This window comes from Chinchilla lanigera, unplaced genomic scaffold (genome assembly GCF_000276665.1).
Source record: "Chinchilla lanigera isolate Chin_1 unplaced genomic scaffold, ChiLan1.0 scaffold00183, whole genome shotgun sequence".
Taxonomy (NCBI): Eukaryota; Metazoa; Chordata; class Mammalia; order Rodentia; family Chinchillidae; genus Chinchilla; species Chinchilla lanigera.
In genome coordinates this window covers 257,880-270,741 of record NW_004955584.1, presented here as the reverse complement: position 1 = coordinate 270,741, position 12,862 = coordinate 257,880, and the positions used below count along the sequence as shown (strand labels likewise).

The window sequence follows — 12,862 nt, the reverse complement described above, 5'->3', positions numbered from 1 at the left end:
AAAACAAAACAAAACAAAACAAAACAAAAACTGTGCATCTGAGATGAATACACACTTATCAGATGAAGAAATACTAATGGAGAATAAATATACAGAAAATATTCAACATCATTAATCATTCAAGAATTGCAAATTAAAATAACACTGATATTCCATTTCACCCCCAGAAAGAATGGCTATCATCAAGAAATCAGCCAGTAACAAATGCTGATGAGGCTGTGGAAGAAAAGGAAACCTTCTCCACTGCTAGTGGGAGTATAGATTGGTGAAACCACTGTGGAAATCAGTCTGGAGATTCCTCACAAAACTAGGATTAGAACTCCCATTTAACCCAGTTATTCCCTGTCTGGGTATTTTCCCAGAAGAATTAAAGACATCAGACCACAGCGATATATGTGCATCCATGTTCATAGCAGCACAATTTGTCATAGCTAAATCTTGGAAAGAACCCAAATGCCCGTCAACTGACGAATGGATAAGAAGGATGTGGTGTTTTTATACAATGGAGAATTACTCAGCTATAAAAAAAGACAGACTCAAGGCTTTTATACATAAATGGATGCAACTAGAGACCATACCAGTCTGTAATAAAGGCCAGTCTTAAATAAGTGAAATAAATTGGACACACGTGTGTAAACATCAAATTGTCTTCCTAGTGTAAGAACCTGAAAGAGTAAATAAAACCCAAAATGCACAGTAGATAATATGAAAAGGAAAGAAATTGCCCAAAGGAAGGAAGAATGGGGATGAGGGAAAGAAGGAAAAGAAAGAAAGACAAAAGGTAAATGTGTATATATATAGAAAGAGAGAGGGAGAGAGAAGGATTGCTGCGATAATTCTGCTGATGTCTGGTGGTTTATTGAAAGGAGCAGTTAATGCTTAAAATTTTTTATATTTTGTACAAATTTGCATGCTCATATCTGGTAATCTGAGCAACTGATTTGAAGACAACATTATGCAATAGAACAACCATTGGTGAATTCCTACCATCTAGTCTAGCGAAATTCTGTATCGTCTCTAATGTTTTTTAATAATTATTTTTTATTCTCTTTAATGGTTTCAACAATCCTCCGTTCTTACATCTGGTAATCTGAACAACATAGTTGAAGATAACAATATGTAATATAACAACCACTGTTAATTCCTATCATTTTGTTTTGAAACCCCGTATTATATTTAACGTTTTTACTTTGTTTCATCTATGTCTATGATGTTGGTATTTTGTTATTGTTCTTTTTTCTACTGCTTTCTTTAAAATAAAAACAAACAAACAAAAAAGAAAACTAGGTCCACCCTTTACCCTGACAGTGAGTCTCTCACTTTAGATCCTTCTTGTGTCTCCAAAGCACCCACAAATCAGGGAATTTATGAGTCCTTAATTTCTGTGAGAACGTGTAGGTCTTTGGGCAACAGTGATCAATGACCAGCGGTATCGGACTGCACAGGTCTCTGCTTTGCGCAAACATCTTAAATTTTCAGGGTGAGCTCTACTGATCTGGGTTTTCCAGTTGCACTGCATTTGGTAACAACCTCTTGAAATGAAGCCTGATCCTTTCCACTATCCCTTCTTATTCTGTTTCTTTTTTGAGGCAGGGCCTCACTATGCCATTCAGACTGGGCTTAATGCAAGTATGTATCCTTGGTTGGCCTCAAACTTGCAGCAATCCTCCTACCTCACCCTCCCAAGTCCTGGAAGTGCAGGCAGTGACACCATGCTCAGCTCTTTACTCTTTTAATGACAAATTAAATTGAATGATTTTCCAGTGTTACACCAACTTTGAATTTCTGGGGAAATGTCCATTTGGTAATGTTGTATTATTTTTTCTTTAGGTATGGGTGGTAAGTGTTGAATTTTATCTTATTTTTAAATACGTTTGCATCTATATTCATGAGGGATGTTAGTTGATAATGCTGGTTTGGTTTTGGTATTCTGCATAATGTTATCTTTTCCGAGTACAATAGACAGGGGTATGCCAGTATATCTGGCTACTACTTTTCTTTATACTGTTTCTTATGTTTTTATTTCAACTGTAAACAGTATCATAAAATTATAATTATGCAAAATTACGAATCCACAAGTGCATGAAGTTAAGGTGAAGCTCACTTTGACCCCAGTTCCCTCCTGCTGCTGCTCCCAGCCTTCAGAAAGCACAGTGCTAGCACTGGTGTGGAGCCTCCGGATTTCCCCAGGGGCTTGCAGGCTTCCTCTACTGGACCTCGGCCCCCCCACCCGCTCTACCCCTGTCCAAGGTTCGGAGAATCCTACTGAGCATGGAATCATTGCTGCTAAGGTCAGGACCACAGACCTCAAGAGTTTTTAGGGGATATTTCTTATTCAAACTATCACAGTGAGGAAAGAAAAGACGACTTAGTCATTTGGTTTAGGAAAAATTATCTATATAATAAATTTACTTATCTCATTGAATTCCCAAAATACATTCCATGAGGATATTTTTAAAGGAAAATAACAAGCCAGGCCTGGTGGTGCAAGCTTGTAATCCCAGTACTTAGGAAGCTGAGGCAGGAGGATCACCATGAGTTCAAGGACAGCCTAGGCTACATAGTGAGTTCAAGGACAGCCTGAGCTACCCAGAAAGACTCTGTCTCAAAAAAAAAAAAAAGGAAAACGAAATCAAATCCCATGTCTATAAATTTTCTAACTTCTGCCATTTCTATTTTTAGCCTTTAGGAATATTTCCACGTCTAAAAGGAATGGAAACATTGAGCTTGAAACGCTACTTTTGTTTACATTTGTGTCATTGTTGGGCTGTAGCAACCAGGAATACTAAATATCTGGGTTTCTGGTGTTAAGAATAAGTGACTCTAAAGTTCTGACTGGTAATGCAGTGAAGCTCTGTGCCCTATCTGACCATAGATCTCATTGTGCTATGTAGGGTTACTGTTTTATCTACGATACACAGATAATATTAAATTATATACTCATTATAAGTTATACACTGAGGTTTTATTTCTTTGTTTAACTTTAATTGGCAAAGCATGTTGTTTAGATACCCTTTGTCTTTAAGGTCTACCTAAAGTCTAACTATCTGCCTAACTCTTGGGCTAACTTTCCATAAGCACTATCCCTAGGAAAAATTAATGCCACCACAAAGGAAAAGAATTGTGTCCTTGGGGTGGAGGGAGCCTGATACTTCAGTGTAACTCCACAACAGGCAAGCATTTCTATCTCCTGGTATTGCCCAAGTCTTATACCCAAAGACAACATCCCATGTAGGTGGTGTCTTGGTTACCGTGGACTATTCTGAAGCACCAGTAGGACCATGTAAAACCAAGCATCTAAAGATCACCCAAGGATGCTTCTATTCCTGATGACTACAACCATCACTTTGCTCTCACTGAAACTCCATCTTAGAGCCTTACCTCAAAATTTGCTCTGCTAAAGACGAGAAAACAAAAAAGGACTGAAAATACAGGGAAAAGATATTTTCTTTACACATGCCAACTATATGTAGTAAAGTCTCTCCTCCTAGGCCACACCTAGAAAACAATAGTCTAACTTAATGTAATTGCATAAGCCCATGTACTATACGTGTGGAAACTGGGCCTGGAATGCTAAAAAATGCAGTTGTCATTCTGAATATGGCGGTGAAAATAATGAGGAGTAAGGATGGGAAAAGTGTGAAGGAATGGAAGTTGAATTGAGGGAGGAGTTCAGTGTTTAAACTGAGTTAGGAGACAATGCTCCTTTAAACAGGCTGGATATGGGTGACTTTCATACAGTAATAATTGGATTGAGATGAGAAAATGAGAAGGAAGCAGCTGTAGGAGAACCACGTTAGAACATTGTTCTAAAAGTTAGATCAAGTGCCAGAGATGAGGGAAGAAAAAATACTGGTGATTTGGAATAACAGGAAAGAGGACAAAAGAGGACAGAGAATGGGAAAGCATAGCAGAAAAACCAATACCAATCCAAATGAAAGTCTCTGCACCGAGGAGTTAGAAGGCAACTTTTATTACGCTTTCGAACTGGGGAAGCTAGAGGTTCAAATCACCAGCCCAGAGTCAGGTTCAGTTCAGTTCAAATATGGTTTGCAGTGGAAGGTACAAAGCTGATAGCAGGTTATTACATGATTGGTTACATGAAACACAAAAATTGTGTCATATATTGTCAGGCAGGTTTGTATGGGAATAGTCTGGGAGAGAGGGGGTCTGAGAAGAGTGGGTGGAGTTGAAAGTGTCCTTGACTGGGCCAGTCTTCCCCCAAATATGACAGCTTGAAGCAAGTGGGAATTACTGCATTTTTATTGAGTTGTCTATTGTCATAGTCTTGGATTTTGAGATTTGCTAATATAGTCTTTGCACAAGTCTTTATCCAGGATACATGACTTGAAAATAGTTTTACTCAGTGTTTGACTTCCCTTTCATTATACTCACAGATTCTTCTGACAAGCATAAGATCTCCATTTGGAGAAAGTCAAATGTATCCGTTTTTCTGTTAGTCTTACTTTTGATGTATCTAAACATATCTGCCTAATGTGATAGCAAAGATTTTGGGGGTTTTTTTTCAAAGTGGTACTTTCTGAAAAATTTGCTCTTGGGATATGACTCATTTTAAGTTAATACTGTATTTTCAACAGAACATGCTGAGGTGTAGACGTCTATGTATTAATTATATTTAAGCTAAAATTATAAAGAATAATTAGGATTGTGGTGGGTTAACTAATGGTCAACTTGCAACACCCTGCTAAACTGAAGCAGCATGATGTGGGGTGTGTAAGGCCCACCTAAGGATTGTTGCCAACGGCATAAAAAGAGAACTAGAGAAGATGGTGTGCTGTTGATCCTCCTGAAGAAGTTTGTCATGCTGGATTCCCTGCTATGAACTCAATCGTTCTCATCACTGGAGGAGCTCCAGTTCTTGCTGTCACTGAGGATGGCTATAGTTCTTTCTGTGGTAACTCTGGTCCTTGCTTTAAGTATCGCTTCCTGGCTTCAGTGCAGATCCTTCAGCCCACTGGCACAGATCTTTCATTTTGCTGGTGTACTTTCTTGCTTCCACCACTGACCTTTGGTCCTTCCCAGTGCAGATCCTTGACACAGACTTGCATAAGACATTGTCATAGCCTCTATGCCTCCAGTTGGACTCATGGGGGACATTTTCATGGGATGTAGGCCCTCAGCTGGATTCTTTTGGGTCTCTAGTATGTGGACAGATTTCTCCCACTCTTTTGTATTTGACTCTTTTGGTGAATATTATAAATAATCTTATAAGTTATGCATTCTATATTAACACTATTCCTTTGAAACGCTTGACTACAACAAGGGTATAGGTTGTGAATATATTTACTTTCTACTTAGAAATATAAAAGATTCAAAACACTGAGCAATTAGCCTTCTTTCAAGTTATTGATTACTGAAGCTATACATAGGGATTCACTGATTTTACACCATAAGGAGGTATATTATGTTTCATACCACAATAAGCAGTTATATCAATCGAAAGATGAACCTTTCCTTCACCTTTTCTTCTGTCATTGCAGACTTTCCTGGATCAACATTCTTTGTCATTTAGTACTAGATTAGGTAATTTATATTATGTATAAATGTATTTCCATTACATTTATCTTTTTTGTCTTCACATAGTCTCCTATCACACTTTCATAAAAGACAGTTTTGCTATGTATAGCAATTTAGGTGATGGTTATTTCTTCTGTGCAGAAACTCTTCAGTATTTTCTTTCCATTGCCAGATGACATTTGGTAAATCAACCATCTTTTCAGATATTTGTAAAATACTAAAACTTATTGGATACATCCGTGTATGTGGAGTATAAAATATCTCAATAAACAGTGTTGCTCTATGGGTTTGGCACAATCACTGACAGGCGGGAGAAATATTTTCTGAGGTAAACAGAATCACAAGAATTATCCATCAGCTAGGGCTGGGGATTTAGCTCAGCGGTAAAGTGCCTGCCTGGCAAGCGCAAGGTCGTGAGTTCGGTTCCCAGTACCGGAGAAAAACCAAAAAAAAAGAATTATCCATCAGCTTTAGAGCCACTAAACATCCCTAATCCATGTTATTGCTGTGGAATCTTTTCTGTCTTGTGCCTGACCCAAAATGCTGAGGTTCTGAAAACTTAGCTCTAGAGTTTTAAGATCAAAGTATTCAGAGTACCATAATATTTATAATAGCTTCCGGCAACGGAAGTCTATGTTGCCACCCCGTTCCCCCACCAACGCTCCCCGCCCTGTCGGCATTCCCTGCATTCGCCTAAACTAATATGTCTCTAAGTATTTCTGTGATAAGTAATAGACTACACTCATCAGTCGCAGCTCCTTTCGGATATAACGAAGTTCGCCAGTTTCCGGTGGAGTGGCTGCGCCTACATTCTGAAAACCGCCCAAGTAACCATACACCCTCTTTGGTGCCGTAGAAACTACATTGCCCTGGAGTCCCCGTGGCTCTAAGCCAATCAGGACCCAAGAAAGGGTCGTTTCCGTTCTGGAGAAGGTATGGGGCGGGACTTCCTGTTCCCTCCTCCAGCGGACATGTTGTTTCCTTTTGCGTTAATAGGTCAGTCACCGGAACGTCTCTTCAGGCCCCTAGTGACAGGAAAGGGGAAACGTGAGAGAAAGCGTTGTCCAGCGGCTGGCCTGAGCCCCACGGTGGCCCTGCCAGCGATCCGGCGCTGGGCTGTGAGAGTGGAACCCGATCCCCGCAGCTGTCGCTCTCTCTCCTTGGTCCTCAGGACCCATGGCGGTGGCCGCGCTGATGGACGCCGCGCAGGTGGGTGCGTCCCCGGGTCTGGCCCCGCTCCAGTATCTGAATTCTCCTCCGGACTTCTAGGTCTGGAGCAGTGGAGGCTTTTGTGCTTGAGTTCTTTTCTCACAGCGAGTTATGCGAGTGGACGTCACGGGGACTGGGACCTGCATGTGCAAAAGCTCAAGTGCGACACTGCTGGAGTATTCGCGGGACTGGGCAGCTGGACCCCTGCTCAGAGGGCGACAGGAGCCATGGAAGCTTCTTAGTGGAGGAGAGATGCAGTCTAGGGGTTTAGAGAGTACTCCAGACTGTCCAGGGAAAAATACGGTGGTTGTGGAACAGATTAGAACGGTGAGGCACACTAGGATTCAGAACTAGTCCAACTTAACATATTAGTTCGGAGGAGACCCTGAAAACAGAGATACAGAAGGTAGTCAGAGTTCTGGATCACTTTGTAGCAGAATGAAAGTGAGGGATAGGCCAGAGCCCTTGGGGGTTTTTTGTGGTTTCTTGCTTCTCACAGTCTCCCACTCTCCACAGGGTCCTGTGAACTCAGAGGTAATTATGGTCCCTAAACAGGTGAGGGAAGGATGTCCATGGTCTCACACAGCCCACCCGCATCTGTATGGCCTCGAGGGCTGTGATAACATAAAGAACAGTTTCCTGATGCTTTTTTTATTTCTTGAATCTGAAGACCTTAGAGTAATTCCCCAGCTCAGGGTCCTGAGTCCAGGCTAAGGATGATAAGGAGAAGTTCCCATTTCTACCAGACATTGGAATAAGGCTGGAGAGTTGTTCTAGGTACATGAGCCAACATTAACAAATACTTGAGGTGACACTGAGATGGGAGTTGTAAAGAAACTGCATGTCATGCAGACATGGTGGCACATGCCTGTAATCCCATCACTTAGGCTGATACAGGAGGATTGGGGCAAGTTCAAGGCTAGCTTGGGCTACATAGTGAGTTCAAGTCCATCTGGAACTATATAGCAAGACCCTGGACACCCCCCCAAAAAAAAAACCTTGAAGAAGCTGCAGGTCTGTTAGGAACCAAGGGCAGAGAGGCAGAAGTCAGGCCTGAAATGGATGACAAAGGAGCAAGGCCTCTATTTCAAGGGTAGTGGGAAGTGTGGAGCAGAGGAGAGAGATAATCCAACCCAGTTCTTAACAGCCTCCCTCTGGATGCTAATCCGAGAGCTGACTAGGTTTGATAAAAGTTGGTTGAGATGTGGTGGGGGCAAGGAGAGCAGAGGAAAGGTTACATTATTTCAGGTGAATGATGATAACAGGCGAGAGGGGTGGTTGTGTAGATAGAAGTGATTGGATTGAATTTTCTAATGTGAGACAGAAAAACAGATCCACCAATGTTTTTGGACTTATCAGTGAGAAGGATAGGCGTTCCATATCTGAGATAGGCAGGTCAGTGTTAGAAGTATCTTTTATTGTGAATATCAGGATTTTATTTATGGCCATGTGAAGAGTCTGAGAGGTTCCACAGGGCACTAGGTGGAAATGTTAAGTGGACTGGTGGACAGACAGGACTGGAGTTATATACAGGGGCTCAAGGTGGAGACAAAGGGTGGAAGATGATGTAAAGACGGATTTAGGATGGAGAATTACATTACAGTGGCAGTGTAGTTAGTAAGCTAGAAATATGAAGATGGAAGCTACCAAGTGGGAGGAGGGACAGTTATGGGACAGGAATGAATACAAAGAATGATATACTCATAGACAGGAGTGTAGACTGATAGGCCCTGCGCCTTTGTACGAAGCTTAAGAGAGCAAGATGTGCCGAAGCTTGGTTGACCAATTAGCATGATCTTAGCAACCCCGGAGGAATTAGCTGGCACAAGGTAGTGCCATGCCTAGAGCTTAAATGGTCCTCTTCTGCCCACCTGCGTATTGTTAGAGTGGACAGAATGAGTAATAGGCCTGAGAGGAAGGCGCAGACACCAGTGTGGCCTGGTTCTGCTATTTCCTCCAAGTTGAGCAGTTAGGAGGGAGATAAACGGGGACGTGGGCAGGGATCCTTGGGAGATAGGTTACTCATGGCCTTTGCTCTCCTCCACTGTGGCAGGGACAGGTGAACTTTGAGGATGTGTTCGTGTGCTTCTCCCAGGAGGAGTGGGAACTCCTTGATGAAGCTCAGAGGTTCCTGTACCGGGATGTGATGCTGGAGAACTTTGCTCTTACAGCCTCACTGGGTAAGGCTATCACACCTACCTGTGTGTTTTGGATTGGGCTCTGCTCTTTCCTTTTCCCCAGGGTAGCCATGTCCTTTCTACCTCAGAGCCACTGGCACTAGCACCTTCCCCAGTTTCCTGGAAGCACTGTGGATGACGGGCTTGACTGTGCCCGGCTGCCTCCTGCTTTTGAGTAGTATCAAATGATGGATCTGGGATTCAGTTGTCTTGGAATCAGCCCAGTGGATCATATCCATCTTGTCTTCTTCCTGACTGGGTGTCTCCATCTGTATCCATGACACTTGTGTGACCCAGACTCTACCCCCTTGCTGACGTTTCCTGTGGCTGACCTATGCCTAGAAGTATAAAGACAAGTTTGGCCACTACTTGCTAAGACCAATGGGATGACCCTCCTGTGGAATTACTTTGTAATACTCAGTTTTCTTCTCTGTACTGGCCATCTGCTTATGGTGTATTCCCTCAGGATATTCATCTTCCATGTTCTATGTCATTGCTTCCCTGGAGTTGGGCAGAGGGCCCTGGGTACTTGACTGGGTGCACATGACTCTAGTCATTGCTGGAGAGACTCTAGCTGGGTGTGTTGAGTGCAGGTGGGTAAAGGGTCACGTCAGGGTCATTCCATAACCTCGGCGCCCATAGTTGTTTCAGTGTCAAGGCCATGAGCCACACTTCCTTTCTTATCTTTTGCTGAGCTGGGCCTCTTTACTTGTCTGTGTCCCTGCTTCCGTATCTCAGCTGTTCCTCTCCATTTCTTTCTCTGCAGCGCCGTCCAACAGTGGCCTGTATGCGGTGCATTGTGAGATATGCACATACCCAGCGTGTTCCTTAAATGCTCGTTACCTAGTAGCAGGTTAATTTTCTTGAGTATGAGCATAATTCCTCTGTGCACTTTGCACCTGTCCCCAGCACCAAAGAATTATGGTTATGAAAGACTTCACCAGAGACCCTACCTCTTTGTCCTGTGTTGTACCCCACATCTCTCCCTGCCAAGGCCTCCTCTGTTCTATGACCATGAGATGCCAGCTACTATACAGCATGCTTCACTTAAGCTTAGGTCCCTGTCCTGACTTCCTGTCACCTGTCATCTTAATTGTATTAGACACACATTTGTACTGAGGCTGTCCCCGCACCAGGGTCAAATGGCACTTCACCAGCATTTCTTTGCCCGCAGGTTGTTGGCATGGAGTGGAGGACGAGGAGATACCTTGTGAGCAGAGCATTTCTATAAAAGGAGTGTCCCAGAGGACTCCTAGGGGAAGTCCTTCTACCCAGAAGGCTCATTCCTGTGAGATGTGTGGCCTGGTGTTGAAAGACATTTTATACTTGGCTGAGCACCAGGAAGCACACACTAGGCAGATGCCGTACATGGGTATAGTATATGGGAAACAGTTGCAGTTCACTGCAAACCTTCACCAGTACCAGAAGCAGCGTGGTGAAGAGAAATCCTTTAAGAGGTCAGAAGGTAGGACTTTCCTTCAGAACAGCTGTCCTGTCCAGCCCTCACCGATGCCTTTTATAACAGGGGAGCGCTTTAAGGATTCACCAAGCAGCTCGAGCATTTTCCAGCACCGGACCCCTCACAGTGAGTGGGGCGTACATGGCAGTAGCACAAGGGAAGATGCCTTTTACAGTGCCCTAAGGCAGTACAAGTGCAACGAATGTGGGAAAGCCTTCAGCCGCAAAGACTCACTTGTTCAGCACCAGAGAGTCCATACTGGAGAAAGACCTTATAAATGTGGTGAATGTGGGAAAACCTTCAGCCGCAAACCTATACTTGCTCAGCATCAGAGGATCCACACCGGTGAAATGCCTTATGAGTGTGGCATTTGTGGAAAGGTTTTTAATCATAGTTCTAACCTTATTGTACATCAGAGAGTCCACACTGGAGCAAGGCCATATAAATGCAGTGAGTGTGGGAAAGCCTACAGCCACAAATCTACCCTTGTTCAGCATGAGAGTGTACACACTGGAGAAAAGCCTTATGAGTGCAGTGAATGTGGGAAATACTTTGGTCACAAATACAGGCTCATTAAACATTGGAGTGTTCACACTGGAGCAAGACCTTACGAGTGCATTGCATGTGGGAAGTTCTTCAGCCAAAGTTCTGATCTTATTGCACACCACAGGGTTCACAATGGTGAAAAGCCATATGTGTGCAGCGAATGTGGAAAAGCCTTTAGCCACAAGCATGTACTTGTTCAGCACCATAGGATTCACACTGGAGAAAGACCATACAAGTGCAGTGAATGTGGGAAAGCCTTCAGGCAAAGGGCCTCCCTCGTCCGGCACTGGAAAGTTCACACTGGAGAAAGGCCTTAGGTTGACAGGAACTACTCCATCTCTTTGTCCACCATAATGACTGACAGCAGAGTAAAATTCGGTAGCCTTGTGCACTGACTTATCAGCCAGGAGTGGAGCCTCAGCCGGGAATGGAGCCTCATCCATCTGAACACCCACACTGAGAAGATCTTGAGTGCCAGCTACATGGGAAGCTTCCTGGGGCCATGTTGCATTTTCTGACCTACTAAGACCCTTGAGAAAATTCTGCCACAGCCATTTCCTCTGACAGAAGTCATCTTCTTTGCACTAACAGAGTCCTGCCTTGTGCACATCAGTGTAATTTAAAAGGCATGCTTCAGTGCTCCTCTCTTCCTTGAAGGAAATCATTAGAAGCCTAAATCCATCAAGGACTTTCCTTCTTTCCTGCCCCACCCAAATTGGTTTAAGCATAGGTGTGACCCAGTCTTGGGCAAGAGGATTCTGTGAGCTGTCTGCCCATTTCCCTTTCGGGACATTGCTGGTCTCATGTAGCACTCATGGGATGTCTAGCCCCCAAGGCAACTAATTCAAAACTACCTGCCTTGTCTTGTTCTGGTATTGTGACAGATGCCTTAATTTTTACACTCTCTGTAACCATGAGGTTCTTTTCACTTTGTGAGTGGGGTTGGAGACAGAATTGGTCTCCACAAGCATGCAGGGATAAACAACTTTGTGAGAGCCATAGCTGTATATATCTCGTAGGTGATAGAATGGCAAAGAACAGCTCTCATCCAGTGTCAGCCCAGTGTGCATCGCTGCATAAGTGCTACTAAGAAAGAATGCTGATTTGTCATGTGCCCAATCTTGTAGTCTATAACAAAATTATTTGTATGGTCAAGGTCACCCTGGTCAGTGGGCATTTGTTGGGACAATCTCTAATGTGTCTGGGGACAAATTGAATTGAATTCCTTGCTTTCAGTGTATTTCATATTTTCCAGCTCATTTGAGAACTTGACCTTTGGGCCCTGAAGTCTGTCATTTGGTAGGCAAATATCCCTGGACCAGGTCAAAATTATAATTAGTACAGGGACACTGATAGGGAATTGGAGACTACAGCAGACTACAGGGAATGTGATCCTTCTAAAAGTGGGTCCATAGTAGCTAGGCATGGTCAGACACCCCTGTAGTCCAGCTACTCAGGAGGCTAAGGCAGAAAGATCCCTTGAGCCCAGGAGTTCACAACAGCCCGGGCAACATAGCTAGACCTTGCTTCAATAAGTAAAAGTTATTAACATGTGTTCCATCCCTATGGCTTTTTTTTTTTTTTTTTTTTGAGGTTTTACAGAAAACTAAGAACTTGCAGACCTTTGTCTTTATTTTCTGCAACAGTTACAGATAATAGGGTGTGGTTTCATATTTTTGGTGCACATTTTACACTAGTGAAGCCAAAAGTTATCCAGTTCCCTTTATAAAGTCTCCTGTCCCCAGGCAACCACTGATTTGCTGCCACCTAATTTTATACATACGGAATAATGCAATCTGCACTCAGTGTAACTGATTTCTTTAATTCTGCATAATTACTTTGATTCATCCATACTGTTCTGTGTCTCAGTAGTGTATTCTTTTGTTAGTATTCCACTGAGGATAATTAGTCCTAAAACAAAGTGACCTAGAGA

The 12,862-nt window shown here is 43.1% G+C and overlaps 1 protein-coding gene across 2 annotated transcripts; it reads left to right on the top strand.

Annotated features, from left to right (window-relative positions):
• Positions 1 to 6,504: 6,504 nt before the first annotated feature.
• Positions 6,505 to 12,527, top strand: Znf772 (zinc finger protein 772). 2 transcript variants are annotated; one of them, XM_013509873.1, is made up of 3 exons: positions 6,505 to 6,747; positions 8,807 to 8,927; positions 10,099 to 12,527. In XM_013509873.1, the coding sequence occupies exons 1-3, from the start codon at positions 6,715 to 6,717 to the stop codon at positions 11,244 to 11,246; spliced, it is 1,302 nt and encodes a 433-aa protein (XP_013365327.1). In that variant the 5' UTR covers positions 6,505 to 6,714; the 3' UTR covers positions 11,247 to 12,527. The 2 variants fall into 2 exon arrangements, with proteins under 2 accessions (XP_013365327.1, XP_013365326.1); XM_013509872.1 differs by having other exon boundaries at positions 8,801 to 8,927.
• The last annotated feature ends 335 nt before the right edge of the window (positions 12,528 to 12,862 follow it).